Genomic DNA, 22976 nt, shown 5'->3' with positions numbered 1-22976 from the left:
CAGGACGTAAATTTCGTTCTGGAAAAGTGTGGCTGAGTACTGGGCAACGTACTGCGGGATGGGACGAGAGAGGGTGACGAGGTGATTGACAAGCACAACGCAGGAGTGCAGAAATCCAAAGACCAGCGTACTAGCTTCATTCACTACCTGAGATTCCCATATAAGTAAGGAGCCGGTCAAATGATCAAATTGAACAGTGGTGTGTTCCACTTCAACTTCCACTTCCACTTACCAACAACAGAGTGGGACTTGGAACCGTCAACAAAGATGGAAAAAGGTCGTACGGAAATCAAGATGGGTCTAGACCCTTCAATTCAATAGTATATAGGCATCAGTCATATACCATCATGGAGCGCAATCAATATTCATGAATATAAGGACGAGGAGTATATATGGAATCGCGAAGGAGATATAACGGAAGACATCCTTGCGTCTGTTTATCGACGCGGGGCCGATTCTGCCAGGCGGTGTCAGTCTTATCTAGATTCTAGGGCGATACGAAGCTATCCACAACTCTACCTAAACTAGATATACAGTCCCAATACTCAAGCGCAAAATAAATGTAAAAAAATGGTGGTATTGTTCATCTCTCGTTTAAAATCTAAGGAGCAAGTGATCGGATCAAGACGGACTCGGGCAAGTTATTCCTCCAGGTACCCGATATTGACAGTTCCGTTCTTAAGCCCCGCACTCTCGATGTTTGTTTGGAGTGATTCTATTAGATTGATACCGAGAGAGTTCAGGTCAAACTCCACACCAACCTTATCTTCAACAGGAGGCTCTGCCTTCAACCACTCGTAGATTCGCTGGACAGGGTCTGATAGCGCAAATCGTCGAATGACACGGCCAGCCGGGTGACGGAATTGGATGCGAGTAGTTGTGGCAGGGTCGGCAGCCGGCTCAATGTGGGGTCGGTCACTTGGGATAGAGGAGAACACTGAATCTTCAGCCTCTTCAACGGGCTCTGCTGCAAGCATCTCCTCATCGTCGGCCGCTCTACCCTTGTCTTTGATGTCACCAGTGCTGCGAGTCAAGTCATCTGGGTCATCCAGCTTCGGGGCGGAGGATCCTTCTGCACCAAGACTGTTCCTCAATGCCATGTCCAGCATCTCTTCCTCCGTCATAGCATCAACGGTTTTCTCTTGCTTGTCTGACTTCCGTCTCGCGACCGGGTTGCGCACATTGAGGTTCAGGCTGTAACGGTCAAGGAATTCATGGAGCTGCATGAGGAATTCAGGGGCCTTGATAACGGGCTGACCGGTCCAGGCTTTGACCTTTTCACCAGTTCGAGGGTCGACAATGGCGATATGAGGGTAGTTATCGGAGACGTCACTAGCTTGGAAGTAATATTGGAGGTAGGATGCAGCCCGGGGATCATCCTTGGAGAATTGTAGGAAGATGAAGTGTTCTTTGATAGTTTCCTGGATGCCTTTGTCTTTCCAGAGGTCACGATTCAAAACCTGACAGTCGAAGATAGACTGGTCCTGAATGTTGACCAGCAACCACTTCTCATTGTCCCGACCTTCTTGGCGAGCGACATCCCAGGGCAGGCGAGACATGATTTCGAAGGGTGGTCGGTACATTTCGGCCAGCATGTTGGATTTAGACGAAGCATCCGATGCTCCACCTGTGGCTTGCGACAATTGTTCTTGGGGGTTTGACGAGCCGCCAGTCCAGATGGAAGCCGAATCTTGCTGGTTGAAAATGCCAGGTCGGCCTACATAGTGTTAGCAAAGCTTGTGATTCACTGCTCAAGTCCAGAAATAGACTTACCACTTCGTCCGGCACGTAGATGGCCCAGAATATTGGAATGCATGCCATCGTGGAAATCAAGATCCGGCCCCACCAGGGTCTCAGTGGTGCGCGCCATAGGCGCCCGTACTCCGTCATCGTCCTCATCCTCATAATCATTGCGAGTTGGGCCTCCACCCCCGTACATTTCCTCTTGTAGACGACGAGCCATGGCTTCATCATCATCAAATGTGGCGCCCGCGCCTGCTTCTGCGGATTGGGCTGGCCGACTATCGTCATCCGTGTCAGAATCGATGTGAACGACGCCTGATTCGTCTTCATATGCGGGAGTGCGGCCGTGGGCTTGTTGAGCAGGTGTTTCTGTCAAGGGTGCACCTCCATTCTCGAAAAAGAGCTGCATGGCCTGCTCGATGTTGAATTCAGTGAGCTCCAAGTATTGTGCTGCCGTCTCAGGCGTCGAGCCCGTAATCTCGGTGAACTGGGCTACCACGCCGTCCTCCATGGTGATGGTGAGGGGATGAGAGGGTATCAAAGGAGAGTATAGAGAGAAAGAAACGGGCAAAGGAAAAAAAAATGGAAAGTTGATTTGAAATAGAGAGCTTGAAATTGTGAGAGTAAGTGAATGTGGAGAGGTAATCGGTGCAAACAGCTGCAAACCGAGGGGACAATAAGCTCCGCGAGTAGTACCCCACGTAGATGAAAGTTATTCAAGTGAAGTTGTAGCATCCAAGTAAATTCTATTCAGATGAATGTTTCAAAAAGTACTCTTGTAGAGCTTATTCACATGCTCTGAGTTTAAGGCAGACAAAACGATCGTCAGCAGTGACGTAGGGCTCTTTTCTTTTTACCTAGTACTTGAAGCATATACGGAAGGCCTTAGAGACCAGTTACGTGACTATGGAGGACTTTGCGCCTTTAGTCTCTGTGGTCTACTGAAATACTACTCTTACCGCTTTCGGCTTAAAAGAATGCGACGCGACGCGTCTTGATTGTCCCGACGCGTAGGCGCGGAGACTTATCTCCCAAACCTCGTGCCAGAAGGCGCTTCCCACACTTCCTTATCCTCAACAATGGCAACTACAATTCTTGGCAAGCGCACTCGCAATGCGGTAGAAGCGGAAGGTAAGACCCTCAAGTCAAAAAAACTCAATAAAAATTTCTCGCTGACTCCTTTCCAGCGCTCCCCGTGCGGACCGCAAGCAAGCGCCGAACTGTTGCACCCCGGGCCCATCATGAGGTCGACGCTGCGCCTATTCGTCGAACCCGCTCAACTCGCCTCACTACAAAGATCCAGGATGCAGAGCAACCGTCTGACCAAGAAAATGGAGATGTCATTAAGAAAATCTCAGAAAAGGCGCATTCCAAACACACACTGCGCGATGACCAGGGTGGGTCTCCGACAAAGATCAAGTCCCATTTCCGCACCTCGAAGCTTGTGGAGGGTAAGCCAAGAGAATCGGAATGATGGATTTAAGCAGGTTTTGGTGACTGACAGCTTGCAGATGAGAAACCCGAGATCCCCGACAAGCTTGACAAGCTTGACAAGCTTGACAAGCTCACGGTACCCGCTCCTCCGATCGAATTTAAGACCCCGCAAAAGGCTCGCTTCCGGGACGCGCTCCAGCAATCACCTGTCACTCCTCGCCACCGGGTGCAAGTGGGAGCTAGATCTGTGACGCCGCGTACCCCTCGACATGCCGATCTTCTTACTCCTCGCCCGAGTGCGACCCCGACCACCACACAAACTGTCTATTCGCAAGCCCGACAACTCTTTGCCCGTGGCGCTACATCCGGTCGACTCGTAGGACGAGAAGCGGAGCGTGAAAAGGTTGCCACTTTTCTTGAGGATTGTGTTGACTCCCAAAAAGGTGGATGTCTCTATATCAGTGGACCGCCTGGCACAGGCAAAAGCGCTATGGTTAATGAAGTATGCCAGGACATGGATCTATTCAATGTTAAAGTTTCCCACGTCAACTGTGTTAGTATGCGAAACTCTCGCGATGTTTACAGCAAACTCATCCAAGATTTCGGTGACGAAAACGAGGTATTCAAGAAAAGCGAAGCGGACCGATTGAAGGACATGTTCATTCCATCGAAGGCAAATGGTCTATTCCTAGTCAGTCTGGACGAGATGGATCATTTACTCCAGGGTGACTCCGGTGTACTTCAATCTTTGTTCGAATGGTCTTTGCACAGCAAGTCCACTCTTGTCCTCATCGGTATTGCCAATGCATTGGATTTGACCGACCGATCCTTGCCACAGTTAAAAGCCAAGAACTTGAGACCCATTCTTCTTCCATTCTTGCCCTATAATGCTACTTCGATCGCCGGTGTGATCACTGCTCGTCTCAGATCGTTGCTTCCCGTGGGTGCGGACTCCGATCCTAAATTCGTACCTTTCTTGCAGCCGGCAGCGATTCAGCTTTGCGCAAAGAAAGTTGCTTCGCAGACGGGTGATCTTCGCAAGGCCTTTGAGTTGATCAAGCGCGCTATCGATGTCATTGAGCAGGAAACAATCCTGAAATCAGAGAAACAAGCTGCTGCCGAGTCAAATCTGTCTGTCCTAGTCGAAAACGAGAATCTTTCATCGCCTTCCAAATCAGGCTCTGCTCCTCGGCCTACTGCCATGTCTACTTATACAGCAATGACAGCACCTCGCGCTAGCATCGCCCACATTGCCCGAATCACAACCGCTGCTTTCGGACAGGGCACTGTACAACGACTTAAAAACATCAACCTGCAACAAAAAGCTGCCATTTGTGCGTTAATTGCACTTGAGCGTAAGCGTCGTGAAATGGAAATCCACAGCACCCCCTCCAAAACTCGATCAACTGCTCCAACTGTGAAGCAGGCCTTTGACACATACTGCACACTTTGCCGCAATGATAACATTCTCCACCCCTTGACTGCGACTGAATTCAAAGATGTCCTAAGCAATCTTGAAACAATGGGCCTAGTGGGAGACTACCAGGGCCGGGGCCGTGGTGGTACAGTTGCCGGTGGCTCAGATGTTCGCCGAACTCCTTCAAAGTCAGGAAATGTGATGTCAACCCCTCACAAGGCAATGAACGAGCAAGGTCTTCTCTGCTTTGTGTCCCAGTCCGAAATCGAAAGTCAAATTGCCGGACCTGGTGAAGGTATTCTCAGGCGTCTGCTTCGTGGCGATGGACTGTGATGTCTGTCTAGTTCCCACACCCATTGACGCCTCGATCATTTTGGAGCGCTCTTCACCATCGTTTTTTTCTCATCATATTTTATTCCCCACACGGCATTGCAGTCCTTCTTGGGACATCTTACCCTGTACAAAATTGTACCGCATTTATGGAGTGGAATTTGCATTCTTCTTGTTTAGCGCCGTTGATACGATTTCCATTTGTCTCATTCCCTTTGTCAAAAACATCCACGCCCCATAGCATGCACGAACTTTTGTGTTCGTCGACAACCAAAAAATTCAAAAATTAGAACAAATAGAGAAATAAAAACAAATAAAACAACTTTGAACATACCAACATAAGGTTCCAAAGCCCACAGATTGGAAATAATATTAAAGAATATCAATTTGCATTCATTATTAGAGGAACATCTACAGGGGTTCTAATCAAATAAACTACAAAAGACAAAGACTGACAGGCCAGGAAATTCGTACATGTGCGAGAGGAAGAATCGAGTATACATACAAGGGTGCGAACTAGAAGGAGAAGCATAAGGGAAAAGAAAAACAATGCATCAAAACATGAGATAAAATATGAAAGGAGAAAAAGACATTTCCAAGGAGAACAAACCCGTATAATCAGGTGGGGGCTCTTAGATACTAGTATTGGCGAATAGCACAAGCAGGTAAAGCAGGGCAGGTGAAGGGTATGTAATGCATACATGCGTGAAAAGGCATGACGGGCGAAGTGGAAAAGTTTTTTTCAAAAACAAAGAAAAGAGTCGAGGGAAGAGAATACTGAAACAGGATTCTCGAAGGCTGTGTCGCTATACAAGGTCTTCGAGATGTATTTGTTCTAGCTGGTTCTCTTCCCGGGAATGTCAAGGTGCATCGTTTAATCATCCATGGGCTTGTCTTCCAGAGTTACACCCTTGGGCTCGCTTTCGGCAATGCTGCTCCGGTTGCTATCGGTGCCTGTGGCGCCGACGGTAGGTCCGGTAGTAGGGAAGCTCGAGAGACTTCCGAGGCCGGGCTTGCGAGTGTACCGGCCACCAGCGGAGCGAGGAATAGAGGCTCGCTTTTCAAATTCGGTAGCTGTAGCAGCTGGGGTGGGTGTTGGGGTAGGGGAACCTTCTGAGGCAGTCTCGGGGGGAGGAGGGGGGCTTTCAGAACCCGAAGAGGCGGCACTAGAGATGGCTGCCGAGGCGGGAGACTCGGTTCCACCGTTGGTTGCGACTTCGGTGATATTGGTGTTCACGGCCGGGGGGTGCTCGGAGCCAGTGGGAGATCCATTACTGGTGGGCACGTCGAGACTGACGACAGCACGGCCTGCGGGCCGGCGGTCAGCCGGGCTGGAAACATTAATTGGGAATCGGCCAGTTTCAGAAGCGCCACTGGAACGGTCCCGACGGTGTCGTTGACGGTTTGTCGGGCTGGTAGCGCGGCTGCGGTTGACAATAGCACGCTGGCGAGCCTCCATGGCGGCACGTCGGTTGCTCTCGTCGGTGCTGATTGCTCGGGGGCGGCTGGAAGTCGAAATACCCAGTGCACTGGACTGGCGCTTCAGTTCGCCGAAGATAGCGTCTTTGTGAGCAAACAGATCACGGATCAGGCGGTAGCTGTGGCGCTCATCCATGGTGAGGCTGCTCTCGATGCGAGGGCGGAGGATACATGGCGACAGGACCTGGGCCATTGCGGCAATGTACTGTTCATCGGCCGAGGTCAAGTCAATCAGGCGTGTGAAATGGGTCATGATGGCATCAAGCGTGGCAATGTTGACGAGACGAAGTTGTCCAAGCGTACTTTGCAGGACCTTAATTCGTCCCTCTTCCGTGGTCTCGTGAGCGGTAGTCGAGTAGATAGTTTTGACGATTTCGTAGACTTGTGAAGAAACAAGAGAGTCTGTAGCATGGTTAGTGTCCGTTACTTGGAGGAATCGGAAGGCGATCACAAACCTGGCAATTCAAGAAGGTACAATTTCAGAACGCTAGCAACTGTGGGTATCTCAAAATTCGGGAGGATTTCACGATAGTCCGCTTTGCTGTTGTTCAAAGCGTTGCGCAACTGGTGCGTGTGAGACAGCTTAGGATTGTGGAGCCAGATACCACGGCGGGCCTCATCACCCTCGAGCTCCGGGTAGCCTGTGAGCAAGTTAGCTTGATTGTTGATTTAGCTGTCCATCAAATTGTCTTACGGTTGTCCAAGTAGGTCAAAAGCGTAGTCACCAAAATTGGGACACGCTTGCGGTCTACACGAGCTCTGGCTTCAAGATCGACGCCGAAATTTTGCTCTAAAGGAAGATCAGCCGAGCTCTGTACTTCAAAATAAAATTCGTTCTGGAGATCTCCACATACCTTCGACGGATCCGTAGTAGTTTTCGTAGGCTTGTACACGCGGGACAAACCCGCCGGTACGGTAATTCTCTAGGAGATATCTCAAATCTCCCAGTGGCTGGATCGTTTCCTGATACAGCATCATATGATCGACGGTGCTCTGGAGGTTGGGAATGACGTTGCTGATAGCGCCAGAGAAATCAAGCACTACAGCCTTGATGGCCTTGAGACGGTCCAGCTCACACTGCTCCATGAATCGCAAGTTGTCAATGACGTCCTCCTCAAGGCGGCATCGAAGCTGATCAAGCCTTCGCACACCAGCCTTGTAACGCTCATCGGATTCCAAAGCTTCTCTTCGCAGCTTCTCTGCAGGGGTCTCATTAGGGTAGGGGTTGTTGAGAGGGTTCCAGCCAGCGATCATCTCCGAGACTGACGAAATTGGAGAGTCAATGCCATCCTCGCTGTTGGAAGCCGCAGAGGCTACTCGCATCAAAGACTTCTTCTTCTCGGGAATGCCAGTGAGTTGGAAGACCCTGGTGCGCCACTGGTAATTCATCTTCGAGCTGTTGGCGAAGACGCTACCCATGTTGCCAACCAGGCGCAAAAAGCCACCGTCCACAAGATCTTGTCCAATACGTTCTGCCTGGGCCAGGTTAGAGGCTTCCATGTATCTCTGAACGTACTCCACAATATCCGCGCCTGTCGAAACATTTTGATATGTGCCAATAATAGGCACCTTGGCCTCGCCAATTCGAATGTTATTCAACATATGCAAAAGAATCTTCTTGATATCCTCGGGGGAGTAAACGCGATCTCCCAATTCAACCGGCTCCTCATCCTCGGGGTCCTCCTCGGTGGGAAGAACAATCTTCGGTGTCGGCTTAACCTTGGGACTTGTCTCGGGATCCTGGAAAGCAAGCTTGTTCTCCTCTTCCAGATCTTCCACCACTCGGCACTTGTTGAAGTAAGTGCTGCGAAGCTTCTTCACCAATTCGACCTGTTTCGAGTGTTCCTTGATCCGTCCCTGGAGATTGTCATGGGAAGTCTGGACTCTGTATTCATGCTGTTCGCCCCAGCGACGGAATGGGGCCACGACAAGTTCACGAATGTTGTTGGCAATTTTCTGATGATTCCGCGAGGCCTCGATCATCTCAGTACGGACACCTTCGTAAGCCTAGAAAATCGCGAGAAAAAAAGACATTGGGTCAGCCTGGTCCAGTGAAGTCAAAAATTCCTAGGATACACCCTCGTATTCACCATACCTTTCGCACACTCGCACCGTCGTCCTTGCTGAAACCTGCAGCAGATAACCGGTCCACGCTTGGCGCGATATCTCCCATGCGGAGACCATATTGCTCCTCCGCTTCTGCCCGCATCAATGCGATCATCAAAATCTGCTTATTCTCCACCACGCCCTGCTGCAACTTCCCGTATAGGACACCCAAGCCGGAAGCATAGTCGGGCGTCCAGAAAGAGTCCGCAAAGCCAGGCATTGTGACGGTGGCCGGCAGGAACACGGTTCGGATTAATTCGGAGAAACGAGATCGAGGTAGGTAATCGGCAACAAGTCAGGAGGATATGATGATAGTTGAGAAGAGAATCCTGGTTGGAATCGGAGGTGGGAGTCGGAAGGAAAGATTATGTTGGGCGCAAAGCGTAAGAGAACTTCGGTGAAATTGGTGGGCCCGATCTGAGATTCCTCCGGGATGTCGAGACCAGCAAGTACAATAGAACTCAAAGCAGACCGGCTAGCTTGAAGAGTAGATTGGAATGGAATCGGTTTCGTTTCTGTTGAGAAAATGGAAGGCTAGGACGTTGCGCTTGGCGCTGGGAAGAATTGAGGCTCGAGTTGCAGATGGGATCTTCCCCGGGGAATCAGAGCGCGCGGCAGGTAAGCGCCAAGGAGCGTTGACGAAGGTGGGAAAAAGAGCGTACGGCGAGCGTATAACTCGAATAACACAACAAGGCAATGATAAACAAAGCAAGAACAGTAAAAGCAGCGTCTAAATGAAGGAATTAAAAAAAAGGGGTGGGGTTTGTCTTGCAGGGAATGAGTTGCCTAATGATGTTGATGAATTTCCATTCGGCGTTGGCTGGTAATATTACGGGTACATCTGAGTACAGCCTTGCCAACCTGTGGCTCCACCACACTATTTCTCGGTACGGAGAGTACTATTTTTGGGTTCCTGGAAAATATTTTAGAGAAGTGGATATGACCTTGTTATCAAGCGAGAAAAGAACAAGAAGTGGTCATGGTTTTGTATTTTGTCTCACTGTCGGCCACTCCTCCTGGAATATTCCTGATATCGTTCATTTATTCAAGTCCGAGTAGTACATGTGGTACCTGAAGGGACAAGACAATGACGCCTCAGGCATACGTACTCAGCCACCTTTCCCCGAAACTTTCAATACCGTAACGCCCAATACTCAGCCACCAAATGCCAATCATAAGCCGTTTTGATCGTAGTGACGGAATGCCCAGATTGTCTTTCTATGGAGTTTTCATCATGTTTTGAGCTTAACTCCCGACTCTTCTGCCCCAACTTAAAGTGGCCTGAAGATTAGTGAAGATACCCACTGCATACAAAGTTTCTCCATCCTGTGTGATACATCTGATGTTAACAACATTTAAATTGATCCCTAGGTCCGAGAGTTGGGATTACGACATACACCCATGCATGTGGATAGTTATGTATATGTCCAACATTAATATGTAGAGAAACATTTGAAGGAAAAAGCACCACACACGTTCCCCGTGGACATTCGCCCACACATTGCATGCGTACACATGCATAGGTATGGATCAATAAGTAGAAACTAATACCTTGATTTTATTGGTATTTGAAGAAAATCGTAAATTTTTTGTTGCATATATGGTATGTTAACATTTGAACCTGACATCTGGAAGTATCTCATTGACTAGTACATCTGAAACCACATGTGCATGTAACTAACTAGTTAGTTATCAATCGAAGGGATATGATTAATAAACACTGAAAAAGGAAGATGTAGTGTGGTTTCATTGTCGCAAAGCCAATGCCACATGCAATCAACAGAAGAACTTGTAAACTTTCTTCCATTTCGGCCATGCTTTCTGCTCCGCCAGTTCCTGCTCACGTAGACTGTGGATATCCATGTCCCGACGACCAGTCACTATATCCATATCCCGCGAACGGATGACCTTGGTCTTAAACCAAAGCTTGTAGGGGATGTAAGAGAGCACGATAATGGGAGCAGCAAGGTAAGCCGAGAAGAAGCTCTCAACCCGTGCGCCCGCAGTGAGCTCACCATAACCGACAGGAGCAAACCCAACCCAGAACTGAGCAATCAGGACCAGAACATTGAAAATCAAGCCAATCCAGGATCCAATGACACCGGGTTGCGAGCGGAAAGCTAGCTCGTCCAGGGTATGGCCTTGAACTTTCCACGCACGGCGGAACCGTATGTGACAAAGACAGATGGATCCCCAGGTGAAGATGGATGAGAGACCTGAGATGGCCATCATCCATTCAAAGGCGGTTGTTTCTTTGCTCGATGCAGCGAGAAAGCAGAGTAGGCCGAACAGCGAGGCGAGGATAATGGCACAGATGGGACGTCCCTTTCGGTCGATGTAGCCCAGGATTTTGGGAGCTTGACCCTGGTCGGCGAGGGCGGCGAGGGTTCGCGAGGAGCCGTAGACGGAGGAGTTGCCAACGGATAGCACGGCGATCATGATAACGACGTTCATGACGGAGGGAAGACCCTTGATTCCGGCGTTTTCGATGGCAATGACGAAAGGAGAGGCGTGGGCGTCCGCGGAAGAGCCCCCAGTGACAAGGCGCTCCTCGGTATACTTGACCAGCAGACCAACAATGGTGAGGCTGATGACGTAGAAAATAGAAATACGCCAGAACACCTGTTTGATGGCGGTAGGGAGAGATTTTCGAGGGTTGTCAGTCTCGGCAGCGGCTAGACCAACAAGCTCCGTTCCCGCAAAAGCGAAGGCAGCATTCACAAAGACACTGCAGAGACCCTTGAAACCATTGTGGAAGGCACCGGGGTTGTGCCAGTATGCTCCTCCGATGTATCCTCCTTCGGGACCACCACCGCAATTGATGACGATACCGAGGATGCTAGTAAGAAAGTTAATGATGAGTCAACCCAGACAATATTTAGAACAGGAGGGTAAACAGAAACGCACATGAAGCCAATGACCGCAGTCACCTTGATAGCCGCAAAGACAAACTCAGCCTCGCCATAACCTCTCACACCAAAGAGATTGATTGAGACAATCACCACCCAAAAGATGATGACCCAAGCAGCATTGGAGATACCAGGACTCCAATAGTCGATGGTAATAGATGCCGCAACGATTTCGAGGGGCAAGACGATGAGCCACTGCATGGCATAATTCCAGCCCATGGCAAAACCCCAAGCTGGGTCCAAGAACCGAGTAGAGTAGTGAGCAAACGAACCAGAAACGGGGAACAAGACGGCCATCTCGCCCAGGGCGTGACATGTGTTGTAAAGCATGCACCCGATCAAAACGTAGGCAATGACCACTGATGCTGGTCCACCAGTGGCCAGAACGGTTCCCGAACCAACAAAGAGACCGGTACCTAACGGGGATAATGAGTATTTATCTATATTTTGGTAAGATCTTGGTGTTCTATCACGAGGCGCATACCGATTGAACCACCAATGGCGATCATCTGAAGGTGACGACTTTTGAGACGGCGCTGAAGTGGCGAGCGAGCAACATTCTGTGACGCAGCCTCCATGTCAAAGGTTGAGCCGTGGGCTCCATGGTTGTAATGGGCATTGGGGTCGCGTTTGAAGCTGTCGATGAAACGGCGACCGAACCCATCTTTGGTGGGTTGTGAGTTGCCATAAGCTGGCAGAGGCTCAGAATCTGCCTGAGCCGGGGCTTTATCGGAAACGTAGTTCTTCTCCTCCTCCATAATGCAGAATATCTCTGTTGTTAGGTGACCGGTAGTTACATGCAATGGAATGAAGAGGGGGGTTTGGGAAAGTAGGCAGACAAGTGAAGCAGAAGAAGAGAGAGAAGGAGGAAGAACAGGAAAGTTGGAACGCTTTAAAGATGTCTTCCTTTTAGTACCCAAGATCAAGAAGAGATATGCATGAGTGAAGTAAGAGATAGTAATAAAGAGAAAAGGTGGGGTTAAGGTTGTCAAGTCACGACAAAGCAAATATTATGGGGAAGTGAATGCTTTAAACCCTTTTTTTTTTACCTTGGATATTGACCGAGGGATTAAATCAATCATAAACCATTAGCTTCTTCCCATCGTGGACTTAGACTCCAATCCCGAGATGTAGCTTGGAATTCTGAGTTTCTGGCCCCTTGGAGTCAAAGTAAACTTGGCAGTCAGCACGGATAGTAAATATTAATTAGTAATTGATAAAATCTCCATGACAATTTGATTTTCCACATGGAGATCACAGCATCATCTACAAGATTAGTTATTAGTACTCTTATTACCCTATCGGAGGGGCTCGGGTTGGCCGCAAACCGGACCCTGATCCTCGAAATACTATAGTACTTTCAACTAACTTGAACAAGAGCAAATAAACGTTCGAAAAAAGATTCGAAAAACTCAGTACGGTTTAGGCCAAAGAATCAGAGGAAAGAGGCATCGAACGCCACTTAATCACCTGCGCGATTTAGGGGGATTTTGGCCTGTCACAAGTGTGCCTCCGTACAACGGGACGATCGCACTTGGGTCCAAACTTCAAAATGTCCTGCAGCTTACCGACACCTTCAATCTGCTGGATTATTGTTGTTAACTTCTATTTCACTTAATCTCCGATTATTATCAATATAACTTCATATATTACCAGACGTTTGCTCTATCAATCTGTCTCTTCCTTTGTTCTAGTCAGAAACCAACCTCGGAACTTGAATGAACAGCCAAGCTTCTGGTTGACCCAATGTACTCAAGACCCACTAATCTCCGCACTCTCCACGCGATAGATGATCATTGCCTGAACAGAACCAGAAACTAAACCTTCTCATCTTAAGCCAAGCCCCTCTCAGAATCGAAGAAGAACACCGCAACGAGGAGAAGAAGTTCCCTTCAGAAAGAATATGTAACTAATTGGTTTACTTAGATGCACCAAGAAAAATTGGCTGCTTCTTCAGGCTAGGATTAGCGTCTGACAGGGATATTCGTGGCTGCACTGGGGGGAAAAGCCAGCCTAGACCCCTTTTATGACTGCTCTTGCCTATGGGAATGCTTTCCGACGAGGGGTCTGTTCCTATGGCGTGCGCTTTGGACCGCCCCAGGAGGCGTTCGGCATGGGGTAACCCGCCCTGGGCTCAAAGTTGTAGGCTTTCAGCAAAACAACATCATGGAGTATGGTTCAGGTAGACTTTCTTGAGACTGTGCCAAGAAAGAAATAAGAAAGAACAAATCAAGCGCTCACTTTCAGGGCTATGCTTCGGCCTCGCCGGTTGACCATGTGTCGTTCTCAAAGTCCAAAGTAGGTAACAAAGGCTAGGCAGATGAAACCTTGGAGCCACACGCTTAGCTCCCCCCCTGCTGATTCGTTTGGCTGACCGGGTGGCTTTCTGGTGGTTTACCACTGATATGCATGGAAGGCCGGGAGAACCAATCTTAAAGCAAGGGGATCACAAGGTGTAATTTGCTCGTAGTCATTCGATGCAGCTCGTATAAAGGGAACATAGCGCAATGCCCGTAGCACTTGTGTGATTTGAGGTGTCTCATACGCCGAGCTGCTCCTCGCTTCTTGGGCTGCGTAAGCTCAGCTGCCAAGCCTTCCGCGGGGCCGGAATTTATGGGGGTTGGGGGTTTTGCAGCTTCAAAGAATCAAGCTGTCGATCTTATGACAACCTTCTTTCTGTTGCACATGTGTGTGGAGCAGACTGATAACGGTGGAGTATGGAATAGTGGACCTGTTGATATGTTAACGAGACGATGCCGATCCACGGAAACACGAGAACCTTGGGATGAGGATATCCTGAGAATTGACCCAGATTCTGGGCAGAGCTTCGTTCGAATGTTATCTGAGCCTTGGCACCTTCAAGTTCAACCTTGGCCCACAGACCTGGAACACCGGTTTTTTTTCGGGATTTTCTTTTGGTACCTCAGCCTCTACCTACATTCCTTGCCATGCTTGTTCTTAACGCCTGGCACGCTTTGTCATTGGTTGCAGCCATGGGTCAGGGATTCAGGGTAGTATCAGCACAGGGTAGTCATTTTTCAGTGAGCCTTGGCGAAGCTATGATCTCTGAATAGGAACCATGACCGAGGGATCTTGTACGAAGAAAGTAGTATGACCTAGTTGTACTAATGCATGCAAGTGAATACATCCTCGGCAAGCACCGGTTCGAAACTTGGAGTAAAAGAAACGCCCAACCCCAGCTAATCATTTAATTTCAAGAATTAAAATCTCCAAAATGTACACTTTATTTCCATGGCTTTGAAAAAATCAATGCTCTTCGCTAAAGTATGGATCATGAAACTTGCTTCCATAATAGGCAGGTGGTAGGTACATTGGAGGCGACCAGCATGTTGAAGCCATAAACCTATCACAAGTCCAAAGCACTCATCCAGCATAACTAACCTTGCTATCCCTGGGCAATTGCAAAACACACCGGGTCATACATAATCGCTTTAGAGTTATCCCGTCCGTTAGACCAGTGTGGTTATCCGGTCGAAATGCGGGGATGTGAAGCCGTTAGGTAATAGTTTCCACACCACTCCCGTCAATCTGGGGTAACGAGACTCTTATTGCCCAAAAGCACGGCATAAATGCCTTGGTTTTTGAATTGAGGCCATTGGGCAGGATTTGGTGTACGTGTACACATGGCCTATGATATGGGTGAGATCTCGGTTGATTTTAGCCTTCAAGGTTGCTTTTCGTATTCGGGGCTTGTTTCCAAAATTTGGAGCTGTTGTACTATGATGGTCTCAAGGATTCTTATTGGTTAGAAGTGCTCTGTTCCTGCAGATAACCTCTGCTTTTTATGGTGTTTTTTTAACTAAATTTGTAGAAGACGTACTTGTTTACATTCAAAGAATAACCCTGTCGGATACCTGGTTCCACAGGAATCGAGAGGGGTTGTCAACGATTTCCTCCTCGGTACTCGAACAAGCAAGGAATCAAGATCCATCTAACGCAATGCCAAGGTTCAGTTGGATACTTGCTGCACGATTTAGTCCACTTGTATCTCATTCTTGGAGTGAAAAGTGTGGAGTGGTCTGGAAAATATGGGGCAATTTCAAGTCCCGGGGGATCTGCCCATCAGACTAAGCTACCCCGGAAGATTCAATATGCAATGATGTCAACATGGTTTTAGAGATCTGCGTGAGCGTTTGTTCCCCGTGATTAAGCTGGTGAAGGGAGCAAAATAACCGGCCATAGCCGCTATTGAGATGTTGATCGTGATACTAGTGCCATTACCCGGCATGGAGCTTCCTTATCACTTGGACTTGGGCGGATATTTCGAAAATCACTCTAAAGATCGATGATTGCCAAGGAGTAGGGAATTCCGTCTTAAAAAAAACCAAGAGTAAAAGCCAACTCTCTTTATTTATCTGTTGATGAATCGTGCTTGGCGTCGGAGACTTCTTTCAGAGTATGGCTACTCAAGAGCAAGGATCCTCTCCAAGGTTGCAAGAAAAAAAATTGCTATCGATCCCGATAAGACTGGATAAGAGAATTGGAACGGCAGAGTTTCATAAAATAGTGGGATTAAGTCTTTCTATAGGACTTTTCATGTCGTTGTATTCGGTATCATAACACACAAAGTTCTTTTCGTCATTTCTCAAAACACCCAGCTCAAATGCTTAGCTGGAGACTGGGCCTTCTCCACCAGGAATCAACTGTATCTTAGGTCAGAGATAGGTTCAGAAAGCAAAATGACCGATGGGCTTACCATGCAGATGTTGTTTCCATTCAATAAAAGCTTAGGAAGCTTGGTTTGGGCACCGGTGTAGTCACTGTATATCGAGGTCAGTATCATCAAGAGTGTTGCAAGAGAAGACCAATGAAGCCAAGTCAATACGCCAAAGGTAGATAATCAAATCAATCATCAGACTTTGATATTGCCGAAACAGGGAACGAGAGACAATGGCTGTCGCATGAATCTCAATGGAGATAATAGAGTGATACTCACAACTCTGTGACATCTTCCATGACCATGTCTAAAAAAAAATTGCAATTAGATACCTGTGATTTGAAGCAAGAAACACTAGAGGGATACTCACTAACGTAGTCATCGAATCCGAGGAGGGTACCCGAGAACTCTTTTCGCATGTTAGAAACGTCTCATCAACCCCGGTATTCTGACCAGTTGCGCTCACCCTTGTCACCCTTCATCACAACCCAGATGCGGGAACCGACACACTTGTCGATAAGCTCTATCAGATGGTTAGTGGGGTTCCCAAGAGGGGATATTTGACGGGGACTAACCCAGCGGCAGCAGTTGGGAGGCCATGATTGTACGTTTGTTGGTAGAATGTTAAGGTCTAATAAAAGCTCTTATGGTAGTTTCACAATCAGAGATGGCGGAGTGAGCTAGATGAGAGATATACAAGTCAAGGTGCATTTCATCTTTGGATTTCAGGAACTTGCTTTTATCCGGGCCGACGGCGCTAGTCCATTTTGGGACTAGCACCACTCCCCGGACTTGATGCTCTTTTTGTTGTCATGAATTTAATGTTCGAACTTCTGACTTGGATTTCTTCAATTTGCTTTTGCTTGGTCGATGCAACGACAAAAGCTGAAAGTTGAGCTCCGGCAATTCTCACCCTGTCAAGAATCGTGTATGGGGTCCCACTATGCTTGTTGCGCAGCATGCGAACGTGGACGAGCCTCTCAGCGGGCCTAAGGTCTTCGTCATTGGCCCCGACTACAAGTGGCAATACACCCACACATTGTAATGCGAGCCTTTTGGCCAGAGAGCTTACTTCTCAGGGGTATGTGTGGTCGTTGAATAGTGCATCCGAAGCTTCCAATTTGTTGACGGAATTTTAGCCATGTTCTCCGCACCTTGGCCCGAGGAACCCCCCACGAAACCGTCCAACCCCATTACCCTCATTTCCGGCGTTTGAAACATCGGCAGCCTCGACGAACTTTTTCAAGTACACCCGCGGCGCGGATTCGGCTAGAAGATGACGAAGATGAGGAAGAGGAGCTGCTCAAAACTGCCAAGTCTTCAAGAAGGCCGGTGCGACAGCAAAAGAGCATGAGAACATTAATCATGTCTCGGGAACCGAAACGTCCCAAACCGAAACCTATTAACCCGGAAAAGGTTCGCGAGATCAAATCGAAGCTTCAAATGCTCCCAAATCCCCGCCAGTTAGTCAAGCAGTTCATTGCCTGCAGATACATTGATCTAGAAGATCAAATCGAGAGATCCCACAACGTCGTTCAGGAAATTTATCGTTCTCACATTGAAGATCTACAATCTTTGATCCTCCGCAGTGAGGCAGCTTGTTGGAGGATTGAACATGAGTATTGCAAAGTCGTTTACCACAATACCCCTAGGTGGACAGCAGCAATCTCTGACGTGAAGTGTGCTGTTACCCGCTTGCGCTACGAGTTCATCAGTGCTGCCATAAAGGATTCGCAGCTATCCATCAAACACATGGCAAATTTCCTTCAACAAGATTACTTGGACCCTCGGCAATCGGCACGAACCAAGATTGACAGCCTTCTACACTCCGCGACAGATCTATACCAGAATTATACTTTACTGCAGTCACTTGGAAGGGAAGTCAATAATGGACTAACTGAAATTAAAGATTTAATTCATTCCCTCAAATCTGCCGACCATCGGGGAAAGTTCCAGGGCTTTCTGAACAGATTTGTGGCGCACAAGATGGTCTTTAAGATGGCTATACACAATTACCGTTCTGCCTGGGCCGAAGGAAAGAGAAGTCCGCTTCAGGTCGAGTCACAAGCTTGGTCCGCCCGAAACCTCAGTCACATTATCTATAATAATGAGCACCGGCGAGAACCAGGCGACGTGGTATCGTTTGTGATCCGAAAAGGGATATTGCAAGGCGATCAAAAAGACATAAAACTATCAGAACTGGTTCATTCTTCTTTTCATAGGACCGAATTCAGGATCGCCAGAATTCTACGCGCGAAATTCCAAAAGAAATGGAATGGGGCACTTGCCGATAGTCCCAAGCTACATAAAGTTTGGCGACAGCTTGATGTGATGGCCATGTTCGAGATGCAACAGTTCATGATGAATGGGTTGCAGTATGAAGTCTGGTTGTTGATGAAATCCCTTGAAGGGAGGTACGGACCAATGTGGTCTGGTCTTAACCCCGAGGCAGCTTCAAAATATCATCTGCAGCTACACAGGCTCAGTCAAGACCTCTCCAATTCTCGAAGGCAGTTCGCGTTAGAAATTGATTTATACAGACTCATCAACTGGGCTCGGCTGGGTATTGAAGATAGGCTACACAAGCTAGGGATGCCGAATGATCGCCAAGAACGGGGACTTTTTACAGTGGAACGGCCAATCAGTCAGGACTATGCACGCTTCAACAACTGGGCAAACAAGTTTGCTGCCATTTCGTTCAGAAACTTGACTTTGGTCACAATCCTTCAAGCTGAAATTCGGGGAAGCGAGGACTTCCTGCGAGATGAATGCATCCGTCTGACCAAAACTTACCTCAAACAGCCGAGCTTTGTGCCAGAAATAGGCACCGCAAGCATCGCGAAAAATGACAGCCAGCAATACGAGGAGGTCAAGGTAAAGCGTACTGTGTTTAGAAAGCTGTTTGGTGTAGGAGAGACAGTCACCTCAGGTGACTCATTGTTCTCTCCATCATATGCAGCAGCAAAAGAGTCGGCAAACCTGTCGGCCAAGTCTGAAAACACGGATGGTTCTCATCCAACAGAACATTCAAAGGATCCCCCATCAGCATCCGGCACTACGAACCCCGTTATTGTCGATAAAACGACTTCAAGGGCCGGAAAAAGGCAATCAGTAAAGCAACGTGAAATGCGGCCCGTTGTCGAGCAATTCCCCAAGGATTCGGTGAAAAATTCGGCCAATCTCAAGCCTACTTCGCCCAAGAGAAGAAGAAGCGCTCACCAATATGACTTCCCCCACCCCATCGAACAAATAGGCAAGGAATCGGGTAATCTCAAACCCGGAGGAACCCAGAAGAAGCCAAGGGTGCAGCAACAAACCTCCCAACAAATCTCACAGCCTAAACAAGACCAGAAACCACCTGTCGGAAAATCGACTACACCTAGGCCTACTGGGGTTGAAAAAGAAAATGCAGCTCCATCGTCCACAGCCAATGTGAAACTTAACCGACCTACGAGAAAGCCGCATCTTTCCAAACGACAAAAGAGATCTACCCTTGGTCCTGCACCAAGCTCACTTTCTGGTCGCAGCATTCAAGGCAAACTCGACTTGAAATTTTTGGGTGGCTCGCCAGCCAGCTCCAGGTCATACAGCACCAGAACATGTGTTTTTGAGGCCAACGTCAATGAAAGCAATACTGGGTACATGGATGAGCAGTCCTTGCGTGTCGGTGCTTCACCGAAAGAGGAAACCATTCAAAGTAGTTCAACAGTATCTGCCCATGATCTTCTCTTACCAGCCGGAGGGGAGCTCTCGCAAAGTGAGAGCAAAGCTAAAGCGGAGGCAACATCGCAATTCTGGTCCCATAGTTCGAAACGCGGGCCAAGTGGTCAGAAGCTGGCCGTGCATTACTGCCGAACCTTAGAAAGCACCGAAGAGGTCGCCCAGCTTTTCCTCGATAGCAAAGTCATCGGCTTCGACATGGAATGGAAGGCACAAGCCTCTTCTTGGGACAGCATCCAGAACAACCTGTCTCTGATCCAAGTCGCAAACGAGGAGCGCATCGCGCTCTTCCAGATCGCCCTTTTCAAGCCAGGCCAAGCACTAAAGGACCTTGTTGCACCTTCTTTGAAGAAACTTCTTGAATCGCCCGATATTACCAAATGCGGCGTATCTATCAAGGCAGATTCGACTCGTCTGCGCAAGTATCTTGGTGTCGAAGCTAGGTCTATCTTTGAGCTTAGCCACTTATTCAAGTTAATCAAGTATGGCCTGACTCAGCCGAAACTTGTCAATAAGATTGGTGTCAATCTTAGCAACCAGGTTGAAGAGCATTTTGGGTTGCCTCTTGAAAAGAGCGATGATGTGAGATGTGGTGATTGGACTCGTCCTCTGAACTATCGTCAAGTTCAATGTGAGTTTACTCTTGTCTCAAGATTGGGTGAATCGGTATGCTGATGTTTTTTTTTGTCTGTGTAGATGCCGCGACTGACCCGTATGCCTGTATCTGTCTCTTCAATGTCATGGATAAAAAGAGACAAGCCATGGACCCTATGCCGCCCCTCCCTGCACATGCTGATCTCAACCTACCCATCGTGCTTCCACCTCTCGCCAAAAAACCCTTGGCTTCTAGCCCGGTTGAGGATTCCGATGATGTTGATATTGGTCAATCTTAAGCGCCATGGCCGTCAATTTTCAAGCCTCCACCTAGGCACTCTGCACATTTTCGGAGTTCTTCCCTCTCCTTTTCCTTGTCTTCTTTTGCACATAGACCATTAGCGGTTAGCGTTCGAAGGCTTGTGTGCCTGCAGATACACTTTGTATTTATCACGTGCAATTTTTTACACCTTTTAAATAATTGATGTTTCGAGCAGCTGATAGCCAAGCAGAATAAAGACTTTGAAGATTTCAATGTTATACAAATATTCGACGCTACATTCTTCAATGTAAAATGTAAAACCACGGAAGAATCAATTATGTAGAATTCCACGATAGAAGCAATTTAGAGAATTCGTGCAACAGTTTGTAAATTTGAGACAGAAGAAAGAGAGAGTAGACGTCCAGCTAATAAAACTAATTCCTCTAAAGGGAAAATCAGGCCCAAACATTTGAACATTTGAACATTACATTTGAGGGCAGGGCGAGCTATTTATGCGGGCGCAACATAAGGCGGAGCTTATGTACAGAACGAGGTAGTTACAAGTTTTGGGACGCTATATGTGTAAACTAACATTTGAAGAAAGGCAAAACAAGTAGTAACCGCATGTCAACTGGTAGTAATTCCACAAGTCCGCCGTTTACACATGTATATAGCCAATATCTCAGTCACTCAATTAAGCTGCTCTCAATAGATATAGCCCTGGAAGATCTTCAATGTTACATATATAAAAACACATTGATTCAATGTTATGTACATACATCCATACAATGTACTACATAATGTTTATGTAAATTGTGAGCGTCTGAAAGTGCAGATGGGGGTATATATTCATCCAGATCAAGTATATACATCTGTGGATACGCAGTCCACGCCTCAGAAAGCCATAATATGTACAACATACAGTCTTATACATATGCCCGAATCACCCTCGCAGAGGGAGGACCTTTGACAAGAGCACCTCCTGTCGACAAAGCGGACACTCCGGCTTCTCACGCACCCAATCCCTAACACACACCCAGCAAAACACATGACCACATGTCGTAACACTCGGGTCCTTGAACGCCTCCAAGCACAATGTACATTTCCGCTGCTGGCCATCCGGAATCCACGCAACTGCACCCGGATCCTCGTCAAGGTCATATCGAGGAGAAGACGCAGACAAAAGAGGCACAGAAGCGGGATTCTGGATGGAAGCAATAAGAGCTCCACCCTGAGGCGACGCAGCCTCAGCCTCAGAGCCCTCAGCATGCGCATTGTTCATACTCTCGCCAATCTTACGCACATGCAGGAAGCCCTGCACAGCCGCCTGAAGAACCATCAATACGCCCAAAACCTCATACCCGATGCGCGCCTCATTCTCGTCGATCTTCTTAGTGAAAACGTAGCGCAAGCGCCAGATCCGTTTCGATAGATGATAATATGTGCCCGTGAAATAGAAAGTCGCGATACTAAGCGCATAGATAGGCGAGACCGATGTCATCGAATCCAGATGGTCCAGGATATACTGCTGGATGCGTAGCTTTGTGAAGAACGGCTTGGAGACCGCTTTATTATAATTATTTTGGTTGTGGGTGTTTGGTTTCGACGCCAGACCGGAAATTTGCTGCTGTGTTGCCCGGAGTTGCTGTCGTGCGATGCTCCGCTCTAGCTTGTTCCGTACCCGCTTTCGCAGGGCGGGTAGGAGCCTCTGCAGCCACCAGGGGACTAGGATGCTGCTGAGGATGTATCCGACGCGCCGAGTGATCGCTGGTAGGCGGAGAGAGTCATCTTCCAGCTGGACGAGGTCGCAGTATTCTTCGCCTAGGGTGCGGTTTCCGATTGCGGTGGTGAGGGAGAAGTAGAGGAGTTCGGTGAGATGTTTGATGGCGTCGGCGTAGGAATGGGCGAATCGGGCACCTTTTAGGGAGCGAATGATTGTTTGGGCTTGGTGAACGAGCCCTGCTGTCATGTAGGCATCCTTTTCGTGGGAGCGGATGATATCTGGGGAGGTTGCGAAGGGGTAGAAATGGGAGGGGAAACCGAGGGTTCCTCCGTCCGGGGCTGGAAGGGAAAGATTGGGGTCTTCTTCGGCCATGTTGGAGGGTAATTGATTTTGTTAGTCGAAAGGACTATGAGTGGCTCGGGAAATGGCCAATGGGTTATGTCTTGAAAGGGTGCAGGAACATCATCGATGGTGAGAGGTATGGTATCACCTGCCAATGGACAGTAGAGCAGTTTCCCCAGAGTCGCGCGATTTCCCCGACTGTCGAGCCTCGGTCCCCCGGTCCGATAAAATCAGGTGAC

General features: G+C 48.3%; 7 protein-coding genes across 7 annotated transcripts; 2 read left to right on the top strand and 5 right to left on the bottom strand.

Moving 5' to 3' along the window:
* Positions 1-641: 641 nt before the first annotated feature.
* On the bottom strand, positions 642-2254 carry N7466_011444 (DNA-protein crosslink repair co-factor UBX5; the record flags this gene model as incomplete). Its single annotated transcript, XM_057170833.1, has 2 exons — positions 642-1717; positions 1774-2254. 2 exons carry the CDS (start codon positions 2252-2254, stop codon positions 642-644), a joined length of 1557 nt encoding a protein of 518 aa, XP_057015554.1.
* Positions 2255-2822: 568 nt separating this feature from the next.
* N7466_011443 (AAA family ATPase CDC6) lies at positions 2823-4927 on the top strand (the record flags this gene model as incomplete). Its single annotated transcript, XM_057170832.1, has 3 exons — positions 2823-2874; positions 2931-3194; positions 3255-4927. The coding sequence occupies 3 exons, from the start codon at positions 2823-2825 to the stop codon at positions 4925-4927; spliced, it is 1989 nt and encodes a 662-aa protein (XP_057015553.1).
* Positions 4928-5798: 871 nt separating this feature from the next.
* N7466_011442 (GTPase-activating protein RGD2) lies at positions 5799-8729 on the bottom strand (the record flags this gene model as incomplete). The annotated part of the gene is made up of 5 exons (XM_057170831.1): positions 5799-6805; positions 6859-7044; positions 7098-7193; positions 7258-8410; positions 8499-8729. The coding sequence occupies 5 exons, from the start codon at positions 8727-8729 to the stop codon at positions 5799-5801; spliced, it is 2673 nt and encodes an 890-aa protein (XP_057015552.1).
* Positions 8730-10285: 1556 nt separating this feature from the next.
* N7466_011441 (amino acid permease GAP1) lies at positions 10286-12176 on the bottom strand (the record flags this gene model as incomplete). The annotated part of the gene is made up of 3 exons (XM_057170830.1): positions 10286-11348; positions 11417-11834; positions 11903-12176. 3 exons carry the CDS (start codon positions 12174-12176, stop codon positions 10286-10288), a joined length of 1755 nt encoding a protein of 584 aa, XP_057015551.1.
* A 3870-nt stretch (positions 12177-16046) lies between these two features.
* N7466_011440 (RNA-binding protein LSM5) lies at positions 16047-16696 on the bottom strand (the record flags this gene model as incomplete). The annotated part of the gene is made up of 6 exons (XM_057170829.1): positions 16047-16082; positions 16136-16199; positions 16376-16403; positions 16467-16505; positions 16563-16619; positions 16672-16696. 6 exons carry the CDS (start codon positions 16694-16696, stop codon positions 16047-16049), a joined length of 249 nt encoding a protein of 82 aa, XP_057015550.1.
* Positions 16697-17039: 343 nt separating this feature from the next.
* Positions 17040-20709, top strand: N7466_011439 (3'-5' exonuclease; the record flags this gene model as incomplete). Its single annotated transcript, XM_057170828.1, has 3 exons — positions 17040-17137; positions 17236-20447; positions 20513-20709. The coding sequence occupies 3 exons, from the start codon at positions 17040-17042 to the stop codon at positions 20707-20709; spliced, it is 3507 nt and encodes a 1168-aa protein (XP_057015549.1).
* A 906-nt stretch (positions 20710-21615) lies between these two features.
* On the bottom strand, positions 21616-22767 carry pex10 (ubiquitin-protein ligase peroxin 10; the record flags this gene model as incomplete). Its single annotated transcript, XM_057170827.1, has 1 exon — positions 21616-22767. The coding sequence occupies one exon, from the start codon at positions 22765-22767 to the stop codon at positions 21616-21618; it is 1152 nt and encodes a 383-aa protein (XP_057015548.1).
* Positions 22768-22976: the final 209 nt, after the last annotated feature.

The sequence above is a fragment of the Penicillium verhagenii genome (assembly GCF_028828195.1).
Source record: "Penicillium verhagenii strain IBT 33310 chromosome Unknown utg000013l_segment0_segment0, whole genome shotgun sequence".
Taxonomy (NCBI): Eukaryota; Fungi; Ascomycota; class Eurotiomycetes; order Eurotiales; family Aspergillaceae; genus Penicillium; species Penicillium verhagenii.
Note: the sequence above shows the minus strand (reverse complement) of the source record. Positions and strands in the feature narration are given on the sequence as shown.